We start from the raw sequence: 15,496 nt of genomic DNA, 5'->3' as shown, positions 1-15,496 counted from the left end.
CTATCCAGGTCCTACTAAAACATGCCCTATTTTTCATATTAATCTTCAAGATGCACTAACACTTCTTAAGAACTGTGATCTTTTCTATGGCTTTGACAATTATGTACCTAATACAATGTTTTAAAACTAGTTCAGTCAGCAAGTTATCTTTCCGTGGGGTCAGCACCAAACAAACTAGCAGTATACATGACTTACTTTCCTAAGCAAATGCCTGAGCCACAAAATGCCAGCCAGAACGAGATGTCCTATAGAATGTTCCTCTTCAGGCACGATTAGAACTAGGCCACAACTGATTTCACAAAATGGTAAGCATATGTCAATGCTTAAAATAATAACCCGCCATTTCCCACTTCTTGATTTCTCAGTGTAAACTTGTGGGAGCTCATGAATAAAATCTTTCTTTTTTTTTTGCCTGCCTCGACGTTTATGTTAGCCCTAAGCCAGAAGAAGAGAAATGAATTTTGAATTTGTAATCTGAAAGATTTTCCTGCTGTTTTTCATAGGTTTCTCCTCAGAGAAGAAAGTCAATCAGTAGAAGCACACAGCAGAGGAGCGCGCGGACAGAGGGAGAGCTCAGCGGAGGGCCCTCGTTTTTCTTTTCAGTGTGGCTGGGTCTGCCACAATTGCACATCGTCTACTCCATTATTTGTGTCTGGTAATGTTTCCCTCTGGCATGGATAGAGGAAAAGGCTTGTGACAACTGAGGTCCTGATCCAGTCGGAGGAGCCGCTATTATTAACCAGTTGTCTCGAAATGAGATTTGGCAGATGGATTATGCGCCACTTCTTGAAACTCTCTTCAGCACATTGCCGTTGGATTTGCAGAGATGATTTCACGATTTCAGCAACTCCACTTCTAGTGCAATGCTATTGTATGTTGATTTCACTGTATATTCCCTGGGGGAACAGTTTCTGGAGTTGTAAATTTTTGCTCCCATTATATTGAAAGGGGGTTAGTTCTTTAGCCAGTTTAACTGCATAGCGTGTTCATCATTGTTGGCCTGGTGAGCGTATAAATAGGCTGCAAGAGTGTATATACTTCCTTAAACTAAATGAGTGGTTCAGTCTGAATAAAATGATAAACTTGAAACTATTCTTTAAACAAGTCATTTCTTTAAGATGATGGGAAATTGCGGGCCCACTTCATTTTCAGGTGGACTGGATTACGAGAGAGGAAGTCCTAACGTGATGGTGATGGCTTTGCTGTATCCATATATACTTATAGAAGTCGTTCAGAGATAAATCGATTTGAAGTTAAATTTGTACTTTTCCTTCTTATGAATTCGAGTAATTATTACTGAAAAACATAACTCTGACTTCTCAAACCGATTAAAATGGAAAATGAATGTATCCAAATTTTATTGCACTTAAATTACACAGTGGCATGACAGATGTCTAAAGATTAAGCAGATTTAAAAGTACTAAATTCATCCATTTAATAAAGATTCTGCAAAAAGCAACTGGAGATCCTGTTTGTGAGGAGTTACGTAACAGGAGTGTGCGATCCGTACCCCTGGAAGCACCTAAAGAAAACCAGGAGCGTCGGCTGAAGCTGCCGTGAAATAAGACCCTCCAGATGCACCACTGAGACTATCCAGCTCCGACTTCCAGAAGTTATGCTGCTTAATTCCAGCTCAGATTATTTTCTTTTAATTTCCCGAAATACTTGAAGCTTCCTGTAATGGAAAGGTGAAAGGGCCTTCAAAAGTTAAATAATTTCAGCCTCAGCCTTCAACTACTTGAACATAATTCTTGAGAAAGAATTATCCTCCTCTTGCGTTAATTCTCTAAAGCTTTGTTCCTGCTACTACTGGTTAAGCAGACGAATCATCGTTGGGCAATACTTCAGTGTCAGAGAATCAGAAAAACAGCAGAGTTAACAAATCAGTTGCATTGAAACGTTTTGGCATATTTTTTTAAATTTCCAGTTCCTCAGATTAGTGAACAAATTCATTGTAATATCAATTTCTAGTGGTGGATTAAGTTTGCCAACTGAGGTGTGCCCACCAGAATAAAAACTGAACATAGGTACAGGAAGTACACCTTGGCAGGCTTGTTATGGGTCAATTCAACAGCAGGAAGACATGATTCAACCAACATATTACTGTTACTGAAGTCATCCTATGACTAAAATTGGCAAGATTGTGCAAATGCTAATGTGATGGGAGAAAATCCAATTTCAGTGAGACCTAATTTAATTTGAACTCCCAGTGCATGATGACAAATGTGAGAAGAAGACCCCTTGCTCAGAATGCAACTGCCCTTCCATGAGGATGGATTTCTGCAACCTTCATCTGAGAGTCACCCAGGCCCTCCTGTGTCCCTCTCCCCATGTCATTTGTTTGGGGCCTTCTCTGTCTCAGCTCATTATAAGGGTCACACCACTCAGTACTGGCACTTGCTTCATCATCACACACAATTTGTGGAAATAGTGTGGGAAATAGTTGTCTCCCTATGAAAGGAGAAGTCCCACCACACGGTCTCTTTTACTTAGAAAATGTAAGACTAGGGATATTTTAGGTGTTTGATGACCATGGAGACTGATCTTTGACTTGAAGGTATCACATGAGAAGAAAGGTGTATTCACTTTGTCCTGGCTGTGATGAAGAGAACCTTCCCGGAGTCTGGTCAGGTCTGGGAATTAGGCCAGCCTCCATTGCTTGCCAGCATAGATGTTTTTTGGAGCTCATTTTCCTTATCAACAAAAAAGATAATTTGGACTAAATTGCTGTTATTAAGCATGGACTAACTTCCAGATGGTTTTCCCTTAGTTTATTTACTGAGCTCCATCACCCAGCAAGGGAGTGTAATCATCCCCTTGTTACAGATGATTAATCTAGGGCACAGAGAGATTCACTCATTTCCCCCAAGGTCTCACAGCAACAAAATGGCAGAGCCAGGATTGAAAACTATCTGAACCAGGGCCTCCCAATTATGTGCATGCTGTAATTCTGCTTTCTGGATAACTCCCAGCAAGTTCTACTTTTTTTATGGTTCTTTTGGGTTTTCATCAGATTGCGTTACAGGAGCATACTTCTTAGGAGGAAATATTTTGAAAAGAAAAAATGCTCTAGGCGCTGGCCCAGTGATGTAGTGGTTAAGTTCATGAGCTTCACTTCAGTGGCCCTAGTTTGCAAGTTTGGATCCCGGGGCAGACCTACACATCACTCATCACCCCATGCTGTGGTGGCATCCCACATACAAAGTAGAGGAGGATTAGCATGGATGTTAGCTCAGCGACAATCTTCCTCAAGCAAAAAGAGGAGGATTGGCAACAGACGTTAGCTCAGGGCCAATCTTCCTCACACACACACAAAAAGATTAGACCAAACACTGAAAGGATTATCATATCATATATTACCTGAAAACACAGGGTTTAGTAGAATGAGACAGGCTAGAAATACAGAAAAGGAAGTACATTCATAGGGTGGGTGATACAGACCCTGGTGGGACAGAGCACATTTCATTCTAGGCAGAAAGAATCCAAATAGAAGCCTATCCAGACACATTCTGAAAAAAAAATTTGTATTACAAAGATAATAATCATAAACTTAAGAAAGATTCTCATGCAAGTTTCCAAGCTAAAAAAATCAATTGGTCTGCAAAGGAACACTAGAGGGACACCAAGCAGTGCTGGACAACTCAACATACCACAAGATAATGGAGCCACATTTGTCTTGTTTTGACATTATACTTTTATTTTTCATTTACCTTTTCAGTCATCTTTCAGACATCAATGTATAAATAATATACTGAAATTAAATTACGTTAAATTTTATATAGATGGCTCTATAATGTCTTAATTTATAATAAAGCAATTATAAATACCTTATTTCTTAGTAATATATATCTGCATTTTAAAAAACACATAAGAGTGCTCCTACGTCTAGGATTAGTTAGACTGTAGCAATGGTACAATGCAAGGAGCCTGTACCTCCTTGAGAGTTTATCTTTCACTTCTGAAAATCTGAAGGTTTATTAGTTTCACGATATATGGATCACAGTTCAAAGCCGAGGGCTACTTGAGTCAAAAGGGTTTACCTTTAAAACCTAAGAGCCTTTCACATTTTGGCTATTGCACAAAATCCTTTTAGTAATTTTTGTTCTATCTTGCAGTTCTGAAGAATTTCAACTAAAACTCAGATTCCTGTTTTTCACATTTATCTCCTTTAGAAAAACAAATTATATCACTCAAGGAGAAGCTAAATCACAAGTGTGGATGTTGAGTTAGCAATTTGCAGAATGACAAGTTTTTAGATCGTATCCGAGTTTGTAGGCATCCTGATGAAGCCAAACTTACATACATCACTTTATGTAGAGAAATTTTGGAGATCTGACAATATTCCAGAGTAAAGCAGCTTCGGGCACGTTCTTGATATTAATGTCTGCAAGATGCCTCCAATTCCCAAAAGACAGACAGATTCTCCAATAGTTTCAACAGGATATGCATCCTAGCTTCTAATTAGATTATTTCAAAAATTGGAAGCACAAATACTCTAAAGATACACCTGGAGTGATTTCTTTAAGTAACAGGAAATTAAGAGTAAGAAGCATATAATCCAAATGTTTTTCCTTCATAGTTAATCTGTGAAAACAATTTACATATGATTAATACATATTAAATCATATATATATAAATTACTAAGTATAGCATAAAATAGATGGACAATTAAAGTAGTCTAACAAAAATTTAACAATGAAAAAAGAACTAGGCTTTAGATAAAAATTTTTTTCTTCTAACTTTTTGAAAGTTCTTTTGCACCAATGAACATGCCACTCGAGTGCGTTTCAGATTCTTTATTAGGGACAGCCCAATTGATGGCTAAGGATGTTATGTGCCACTTGTCAGCTTGTAAAAGTTCGCAATAGTCATGCCAGTGTGGCAGTCACTTGTTCTGGGACTGAGGATTGCTAGAATGAGAAGCAGAACTCAGAGAGTGATAAGCTTCAAAAAGTTATTCTCCCATTCTCATCTAAGCTGGCCTCTTCACCATCTTCTGATTTTACTCAGCTCTAGAAGTAAGGAGTAAGAGGGAAGGTAAGGGGTTGATTGGTGAGATAGAGGAAGGATGACATCAAAGAACATCCATCATCTGACACTCTGTGAGCAAAACCAATCAACTTCACTTCACCGGGAGCCCAGGAACATCACAGCCACAAGGCAAATTAAGTATCAATGTCTTTGATGCGCTGGAGTCATCTTTGGTAAATTAGCAGCCACTAGAAGCTTATCATGACCACCAACCAGGCCAGCAGAGGACACTTTTCTGAGAAATGTCATCTTTTATGTCTCCTCATGGAATAAGAGTCCTCAAGATCTTTTCTGGAGTTTCTCTTAGTTCACAGCCTAAGAAGTTTCTCTGTGTTCTTCACTCTCATCAGCTCAGCTCTGAGAGCCCACACAAAAAGGGGCTGTCTTTGCTCCGCTATCCTGGCACTCACTGAAATTACTGGATTTTCTTCTTTTACTCTTCATGAACTTTCTTGAGAAAGAAGCTGCTTTCTTTCTTCACTTTTTCATCCACCAACAATCACTGTCTTGGGTCTTTTGAAGATGATTCTTGACTGAGGACCTTCTCATGCTGACCCAGTACCAGCAATGTCGGACCACGTGGTTCTTCCTCAGGGTCAGGGCTGTTTTCCTAAACCTTCCACATGCCTGAGAGCACCTCTCTGAGCCAGACCCACTCCCAAAAGTCAGGATCCTCAGAAAGGTTTGAAGAGAAAATATTGTGAACCAATGTACTTGCCAAAATCTTACACCATGTGCCAATATATGTATATAGTGCCATATATATATAGATATATAGATATATAGATAGCTATAATGTACTTTTAAAACATTTTTGTTTAGAAGTTCACATGGGTGATATATTTTCTAAAAAAAACCATTTTATTTTTTTAAAGAGAAATCTTTATTTTTTAATTTTTTTGAGGAAGATTAGCCCTGAGCTAACTACTGCCAATCCTCCTCTTTTTGCTGAGGAAGACTGTCCCTGAGCTAACATCCGTGCCCATCTTCCTCTACTTTATGCGTGGGACGGCTACCACAGCATGGCTTGCCGAGCGGTGCCATGGCTGCGCCTGGGATCCGAACTGGCGAACCCCAGGCCGCCAAAGTGGAATGTGTGCACTTAACGGCTGCATCACCCGGCCAACCCCTAAAACAAAAACATTTTAAAGACACATTGTAGCTGAAGAATATATTCTAGATGGATTATAAAATAAAAAGAAAAATATAAAACCCTAAAAATGATTTCACATAATGGAAGAAACAACAACTGGAAATATCAAGATTTGATCTACAAGATAGAACCATAATATGTAAATATAAACTAGAAAAATATATATGTGAACACCACAAACACCATATGTGGTATTTTCATGTAATACATATACTATTTTTTAAACAACGTAAGTACATAAATGTAAACTAGGAAAACATACATCAAATATGACGGACAATTGACTAACATGCTTAATACATAAATAGTCTTCATAAAGTTTTAAAAACACATTTATTTAACAAGTATTTGTTAAGCACTTACCTATTTCTATTCTATGCTGTCTAAAATGAGCCTGGAGTCTTCATATAGTACTATCTACTTCATCTGCCATACTTCATATACTACATCATGTGATATCCTATCACATGTAAATTAGCTCACTTCTTCTGGAAAGCAATTAATGCAAGGTATCATATCATAACTGACACCAGGTCTTAATAACGTTCTTACTCTTTGATCTGGTAAAGTCCACTTCTAAGAATCTAAAGGTTTATATGAGAATAGCTAAATAAATTAAGAAACATCCATGGAATGAGCTATTTTGTCATCATTATTTTGTCGAAATTGTTTACAAAAATTTAACACGACAAAATGTTAATGTAACTGTAAAGAAAAAACACCATTTTAAAAAATGTACTGAGATTCACAATTCATTATCTGAAATTCTGAAATCTAACAAGCTCAGAAGATGAAAAGACCATTTTGTAACTCAGTTAATAGTAAAATATGACCTTAACTCATATGAGCCTATTTCTAGTCTTTCTTCACCTTATTTATTGTGAGCAGTCAGACATTTCAGTATTAATGTATTTGATGGCAGAGTCCTGCCACAGATCACACTATGGGTATTATGTGACATACAGTTTATACTAAATTACATTGTAATAGCCAATCATTTTGCAATTCCCAAACACATTTTGCTTGCAAAGTTTTCAGGTAATGGATTGAAGACCTATGAATAGCCTCAATTAAAAAAAAAAAATCTATTTGTATAATTATTTTTAATTCTATCCAGATGAATATAAGGAAGGAAAGAAGGAAGGAAAGAAACAAAAAGGAAGGAAGGAAAGAAGAAATGGAGGAAAAAACGGAGGGAGAGGGAGAGAGAGGGAGGGAGGAGGAAGGGGTACAGACACAAAGGAAGGGAGGGATTTTTCTAGAATATTAGTAGTTATCTGTGAGCAGTGGGATTATGGGTGATTTTTATTTTCTAGAATATTAGTAGTTATCTATGAGCAGTGGGATTATGGGTGATTTTTATTTTCTAGAATATTAGTAGTTATCTATGAGCAGTGGGATTATGGGTGATTTTTATTTTCTTTTTAATCTTCTGAATTTTCTAAAATAAGCAAGCTCTTAGAATCATGGAAAACAAAAAATATTATAAAAACATTATTTTTGAAGTGATTTTACACTATTAGAAGCTCTTCATGGAAAACACAATGACAAATTTTTTAACGAATGTAGGGTTTGAATTATCACAGATTTAAAATTAGTAGGAAATATATTAATGGAGTTTCAGTGTAAAAATACATATATACAGATATATAAGTTAATGTTTTAATTTAGCTTGCATTTCTATACCCGTGTAAGTATATATTATATTATGTAGAGAGACACAGCTTTATAACATATGTGCACAACTTTCCCCACGAGGTCTGGCCTGTCCACCTCATTTGAAAAGGTGACATGTCTCATGCTCTAGATTCTCTGCCCCTGCTCTGTTCCCCCATTGCACTCTTACCCTCTATCAGAGTGTATCTATTAACTTATTATGTTTGTCATTCATTGTCTGTCTTTCCCCAGTAGAATATAAGCTCACACGGGCTTGGGTCTTTCCTCTGTTTTGTTCACAAATATATCCCAAGCACTCAGACCAGTTGCCTGGTACATATTACGCACTAAATCAATATTTGTTGAATTAATGGATCTGATATAATTTTGAAATCCTCAATAACAAAGAGAACAACAGCAGTAAGTAATACATAGGATCCCAGAATTCTCAGGATCATGCCAGATCTAGAAGGAGCCTGAGCTCTCTTTAGTGTCTCTAAATATGGCCTAGCTAAATATGACTTTAGGACATTAATTTCTATTAGTTGGATATCCAAGTACAGGATTTCTCTTATGCTAAGAAATGTTTATAACCAGTTTTCCAATAGAAAATCTTCTTGAGCTTTGCCTTTCTTTCATGTTTTTCATTTCCACAGAGAAAATTAGGAACTCTCCTTATAATGATTTTATCATGTGATTCTGGCTTAATGATTTATTAAAATAATATCACTTTGACCCTTTTAATCTTGTCTGAGAAAAACAAAATCCTATAATCTAGCTTCCAAGGATAATGGAGAACATCATAAAAATATGCAATATGGAAAAAATTATCTACACAAACTTCCATTATATTATATACATAATCTACGTTGTTTGACAGAACCCTTAAATTGAGTTCATGGAATCCAAAGAGCTCATGACTCCTTCCTGAGAACAAATGCACAGGAGACCACAACCCTAGGATCAGGCACACAGTAATGTCAGATACAGCCGTCATGGATTCGCGTATGTGTAAGAACAAAGAACTCATGGAGTTGTGCTGGGAGACGAGGCAGCTTGATCAAAACCCTTTATGCTCTCCCAGTATCTGCAGGACAGGTCTTTATCCTTCTTGCACTTTTGTACACACTGACTGTGGAAAGTGGCCATAAGATGTTAGGCTGCCTTTGCCTTTGGTGATCTGGAGTCAGAAATAAAATTTCCAGATAGCAGAAAGGATGGATGGAAACAATGACCTGATGTGTTTTCCTTTCTTTAGACCCTCTAAACGTATATTTTGCATGTATCTTCTATTTTAGCTTGGTACCTTCTGTGCTATAAGTTTTACCCCATTGGTCTTTGGGGATGTTAGTTTCTGTTGCTTTATGATGTACCGTGTAGGAGACATTTGGTTGTCTACCAAGAGCCCTTTTTCTTAATGTAGAACTCATATTTGGTGTGGGATTAGGTCTCAGGGAAGATTAGTCCCATCCCAGTCTTAGCCCCAAGGAAATCTTGATTACTTTCAACCAATCATAACACAGTAGTTCCATTTCCCTTGCCATTTTGAGATTGAGCTCGAGAGAGGTGCTTGATCCAATTCTAAGTACTAAGACATGAGTGGGAATCTGCTGGATTAGCTTCTGATGAAAGATTTTAAGCTCTTAAAAATAAACACATGAGAGAGGGCTTTTGTGTTTGTTTTGCCCCTGGACACTAATGTGTGAGGATGTAAGGTTTGCAGACAGTCATTTTGCAAACATTAAAGGGCCCATCCAAGATGGCAAGACTGATAGAACAAAAATAATGACTCTGGGTATTTAACGGCATTCTTGAGTTGCTGAATTAACAAACCTTGGAGCCTCCCTATGTCTGAAACACCAGTTATGTTTGACAACAAAGTTTCCATGTTGACCAAGCCACTTTGAGCAAAAGCCAAGGGCATCCTCTTCAGCAACATGGTAGCAGCTAATCTGCACATTTCGAGCCAGGCTTGGTTATTTGCTATGGTAATGCAAAATTACATGTTTTCAGTTCTTATTTTTGCCAACCTCAGTCTATGATTGCATTCTGAGCAATCACTTGGAAATTTTGAAGTGGGCTGTCTATTGTTAGCCTACATCGAAGTCCCTTTGCTTTCTGATAAAGCAAAGCAGAACACAAAAGGCATGTATGAGAAAAAATCTGGAGCTCTAACTAGCTACAAATCGAATAATAAATAGACTCATCTGTGGTCTTATTTCAAAGCTATTCTTTGAACTTAAAATTTAGCCTAAATTTGAGTATCCTTCATTATATGGACTAGAGCTCTTTCAGAATATTGACTGTTATAAAGCTAATGCTGGTGACTTATTTGTTGGTTTACATAATAAAATTAAAGGTATATTCCCAACCCAAAACTCCTCCAAATAGAACTGAATTTAAAAACTTGCAGCAAAAAGAGACTGATTAGCAAGTTCAAAAACGTGCATGCTGTTGGACGGCTAGGTGTTCACAGCTGTTTGAGAATCTGCGGCGATTTCTCACTTGGGAGATTTTTATTCTAGCATTGCCACCAATTTTCAGTGACCCCCAGGTTATGGAACTTCTCACATTCCCCAAATTCTTTTGACCATATGTTTGTGATTCCTGCAATTGAACATTTCTTCTATTTTTGATTGGGTATATACTATACAAATGGGGATCCTGTGGTGAATTCAGATGGAAAGAACATAATATAAGTCTGGAACTCTGTCTTCCCTGAACTTGTCTCCGAGCGTAGACCCAGAGCTGGGACATCATTTTCTTCTCCCTCACACAACGGGGATGAGCTCGACCCAATTTTTCTAGAAGTTTCCCACTTAAGAGTCTCTAATGGCAAGACAAAATGAACGTGTTTGAATCATAGAAGCTTTTGGAAGACGTCCATCATAGGTAAAAAGTTCAGGCCAATTTTGCCATCTAAGTCATGATATATATTTGTTTTCATATATAAATATTTAATAAAATTGAGAAACACGTGCCATGCATATCCTGTGACTGCTTATACTGTAGACATACCATATTTCTACAGGAAGATGCATTCTGTAGTTTTAAAAATTGACAAAACAGCTTCCTCCTATTCTAAAATCTTAAGAATTTGTTTCTAGTGATGTTAGAATGCAATATCATAGATCGTCAGTAGGTGCCACCACTTAACATAATTTACTAGAAGGTGAAAACTTCCTTAGTCAACATCCATAAACTAATTAGTACATTTTAAAATTGGTGTCATAAATGTAGGAGATGCATAAAGTAGTTTTATTTAAAATAGGGGTATTTTCCACTAGGAATCTAGAAAAATTTTGATTCTGGAGATGACTGCTGTAAGAAAGGCTATGTGAAATCTGTGGGGGATGATGGATGCATCCTTTGGAAAGGCAGCCATGATTTTCCTGGAGTTTCGGATACCAAACTTGCTATTATGATAGATTGTGTCCCTATTCAGCCTTGAAAATTTTTAAAATAAAAAGCTAAGACCCTTTTCAAATATATTAACACACTTCTCTCTTCATGTTAAAGAAAAAACCTAATAATAATAGTAGTGCTGTGGTGGAAAACACCTCAGATTTGGAGTCAGACAAACCTAAATTTGAGCCCAGCACTTCCACTTACTACTTGAACAACCTTAAAGCAATTTACTTGCCTTTTGAGGGGGAGCCATAGAGTCCCTACATCTTTTTTTTTTTTTAAAGATTTTATTTTTTCTCCCCAAAGCCCCCCATTACATAGTTGTCTATTCTTAGTTGTGGGTCGTTCTAGTTGTGGCATGTGGGACGCTGCCTCAGCGTGGTCTGATGAGCGGTGCCATGTCCGCGCCCAGGATTCGAACCAACGAAACACTGGGCCACCTGCAGTGGAGCGTGTGAACTTAACCACTTGGCCATGGGGCCAGCCCCGAGTCCCTATATCTTAATTAAAAGGCTTATATATCTGATAGAATTTTTGGAAGATGAATAATGTATGTAAGTCACCTGGCACATAGTAGGCATCAACACACAGTAGTTATTAGCAGTCGTCATGTTTCAGCAAAGCCTCAGAAACCATGCTATCACCGTGGCATAGATACAGTAGTGTTGAGTATTAACATTAATAGCAGTAATACTAAAGTTAATTTTAATTTGTTCTAATGCACTATGAATCTAACACTTTAGAGGTAAATATATTTCCATACCAAATCAAATTCCACCTAACTTTTCTAATTTCTAGTTGGAAACTAAAAATGTGCTTAGATTAGCTAATCTAGTGGGCAGAACTTGGGGGCAGGAAAAATGACGATTTAATTCAACATGCCTGAAGAAATGGTGCTCAAAGCAATAGGCCTCCACCGCTCTGTGCATGTGCTCCTGCTCCAAGGAGCCCCCCCGGCTGGGTCACTGGGCATCAATGTGGGTCAAAGTTAGAGGGCTGAAGGAATAAAGAAAAAGAATATTCACCCCAACCCTGGCCCTGGCCTAGTAAACAGCTCCAGTCTAGAATTCCTCACAGAATTTTTCCCAGACCTGGAGAAACTAGGAAACAAAAACACCTGCAGAGCTGACATCCTCGTATAAGGCTGCCTCAGAAACTTCCTAGCAGCCTTGGACTGACCAAGGTGAGTAGGAAGAACCCTGCCCCCTGCTCCTGAGGGTATCATTCCCAACATGCTACAAGTCACAGCCACCATGAGCAGAGCAAGTCCTGATGTGTGGCTGATTATCCAAAGCACAGCATCAGCACGAACGAGGCACTGCTAGGTATTGGCGCCTGTCTTGGTTTGCTAGAGTTGCTGTAACAGAGGACCACAGGCTGGGTTAAACAACAGAAATGTGTTGTCCCACAGTTCTGAAGCCTAGCAGTCTGAGATCATGGTGTTAGCAGAGCTGTTGCTTCTGAGGGCTGTGAGGAAGCATCTGTTCCATGCCTCTTCCTCAGCTTATGGTGCTTAGTTGGCCATCATTGGCTTTCCTTGGCTTGTAGAAACATCACTCCATCTCTGCCTTCATCTTTGCAAGGCATTCACCCTGTGTGCATGCCTGTGTTCAAATTTATCCTTTCTATAAGGACACCAGTCACACTGGATTAGAGGTTCATCCAACTCCAGTACGAGCTCATCCTAACTTAACTAATTATATCTACAATGACTCTATTTTCAAACAGTCATATCATGAGGTGTTGGGGGTTAGGACTTCAACATGTGAATTTGGGGGGACACAATTCAACCCGTAACAGTGTCCCTTTCTGGCTTAAAGATACTCTGGTGCTATGGTATGAATGTTTGTCACCCCAAACTTCATATGCTGAAAATCTAATGTCCAAGGTGATGATATTAGGAGGTAGGGCCTTTGGGAGTTGATTTTGTAAGTTCCCTTATAAAAAAGGCTCCAGGGAGCTAGCTCGCCCTTCCATCACGTGAGGACACAGTGAGAAGTAGGCAGAAGTTCTGCAACCCAGAGGAGGGCCTTCCCCAGAACCCAAGCACAATGGCACCCTGATCTTAGACTTCCAGCCTCCAGAGCTGTGAGAAATAAATTTCCGTTGATTATAAGCTACCCAGTCTGTGGTATTTTATTAGAGCAGCCTAAACGCACTAAGACCCCTAGTGAACACCACAGGGAACACAGCCTTGGAGCAGGCCTGCAGCTGGGATGGCTCTCCCTTCAGCAGAAGTCCTGCCAGCGTGGAAGGTCAATCAGTGATGGCTGGAGAAGGTTAGGGGCAGAGGGTGCTCTCAAGGTGATGACTCAGGGAATCGCTGGTCCAGCTCATATTGGACAGTTAACCAAACCATGTTGAGAAAATCTGTCAGGAACCACCTGGCAAGACAATGTGATCCTGACATTTGAACTTTCTGAGCTTCATTTCTAAAGACTCCATCCTAAAGTCTTTTCAGATGTCGTTAGGAATGGCTGGAACAACAAATAGTTAAGATCTTCATGCTTAAAGTGATATTTTGAAGTACGAAACAAAAGCCATAGGGACTTTTGGTGACAGTAGGTTATGTAAAACAAGGTTTTTTCCAATACTTTGTTTTCAGTCATTCCAGAATCTTCTTATTGGAATAGCTTGTTTATTTTTAGCTCATGACCTTGAAACCTCCCTATCCCCTAGTATTTTGTGTTGGTGGGGGTTTTCCTTTGCAGATGCTCAGGTTTGTCTAGAGCAAGATGGATAATAATTCCTGGGTCCTGAGAAGCAGTCTACCTGGGAAATACACAATGTCATGACTCAGGATGTTGCTTTCCCAAAACAGAATCATGAATGACATTCCTAAGACTGACCCCCAAAAAGCTGAAGACAGTTTGTTTAAAAAAGCAATGTCAAGAATAACTTTTTCATTGAAAGACGGTTGAAATGGAAGCAGAGAGGAAACACGGATGGTTGGACACAATACTACCCAATAAGACCAAGACCAAGACCGCTACAGCTTTGTAATGAATTGGCATCAGATCACTGAACTCCTGGCACTGATTGAAGATAAAGAGAAAAGCTACTTTACAGATGCCAAACATATGGCAAGAATTCTTGTTTGGCAAATTGAAGAGTCAGTATTAGTGTAGATAATAGATATTCTGAAAAGTCAGCTGTCTTGCTTTGATGCAATACACAAATCTCTTTAGGGAATCCCTTCAAAGCAAGAAAAATCCTGAAGCTATCCAGGTGGACTCTGCAAATCGCCCTCACTGTTTGTGTCATCTCCAGCCTCCAGGACCCTCCTCCTGCAGCTTGTCTCCAGGTTCTATCCCATTGGTTCCACAGCACTTTTCAAAATATTATTTGGTCTAAAAGAGAGAAACAAATTTGTACATGATTTCCTCAGACTCTCCTTGTGAAAACAGTCCTGCAATAATGACTATCCAGTTTTGCATCTGATCTTTTCCTTGGACTCACTTACAATGACCACACTTTCTGAAGGCCAAGCAGTAGGGGATAAACCTTAGGGACAAGGTCATCCTCCATGGTGGGGAAGCCCAAATGCTGACAAACCCTGAGCCCATAAGGGTGCTGAGCACATCCAGTGCTTGAAAGAACACAAGCTACTTGACCAAAGTGGGCTATGATGAGTCCCTCCCTATCAGTCCATCTGGGATTCGTGGTTACCTGGCTGTACCCCATAGGCAGAGCGGAGACTGACAACCATCAAAATACTGACATCATGGGAAGAGGGCTAATTGAGGCACTTTGTGTGTGTGGTTAAATCATGCTCTACATTGGTCTTGGCATTTCGCGTTTATATGGGCACATTCAACACACTCACACCACACAAGCATAGCATGTAACGAGGAGGGGAACAAACACATTTTTTCCAGTATGACAGAGCCATAACAAAAGGGTGCTGCACAGTCTGTGTCACATTGATCTCAGCTAGTCTTTATTTCACCATCTGGCTCCTTTTCTAGGGCCCCTCAAAAGGGATATCCCTAACTAACCCATCAGGGCCCTCTCTCCCATACATCAGTCCACGTAGAAACAACAAAGGAAGTCAATTGTGCTGATTTTCTGTGTAAGGCCCCATACCAGGCTTGTTAGCAGAAGCCCCCTCCTTCACCTAGCCTGGCTGGCCTCCCTTCGCAGTCAGGAGTCTTCATTTAAGTACCTTTTAATGAGAGGAGCTGAGCATGAACTCAATAGTCCCAACCTTCCTCTTAAAGGAACTGGGCTCCACCCTCCCACCACAGC

At 39.2% G+C, this 15,496-nt stretch overlaps 1 protein-coding gene across 8 annotated transcripts in view; it reads left to right on the top strand.

The window, feature by feature from the left end:
* The window catches only part of TNIP3 (TNFAIP3 interacting protein 3), a 99,799-nt gene extending 98,695 nt beyond the window's left edge, over positions 1 to 1,104 (top strand). For all 8 annotated transcript variants that reach the window (XM_070504692.1, XM_070504693.1, XM_014866481.3 and 5 more), the window contains one exon: positions 504 to 1,104. In XM_070504692.1, the coding sequence (XP_070360793.1) occupies positions 504 to 535 (32 nt within the window). In that variant the 3' untranslated portion in view covers positions 536 to 1,104. The remainder of the gene's footprint in view (positions 1 to 503) is intronic.
* The last annotated feature ends 14,392 nt before the right edge of the window (positions 1,105 to 15,496 follow it).

The sequence above is a fragment of the Equus asinus genome, chromosome 3 (assembly GCF_041296235.1).
Source record: "Equus asinus isolate D_3611 breed Donkey chromosome 3, EquAss-T2T_v2, whole genome shotgun sequence".
In the NCBI taxonomy this organism is placed as follows: domain Eukaryota; kingdom Metazoa; phylum Chordata; class Mammalia; order Perissodactyla; family Equidae; genus Equus; species Equus asinus.
The sequence above is the reverse complement of the archived record's forward strand: the minus strand, read 5'-3'. Positions and strand labels throughout refer to the sequence as shown.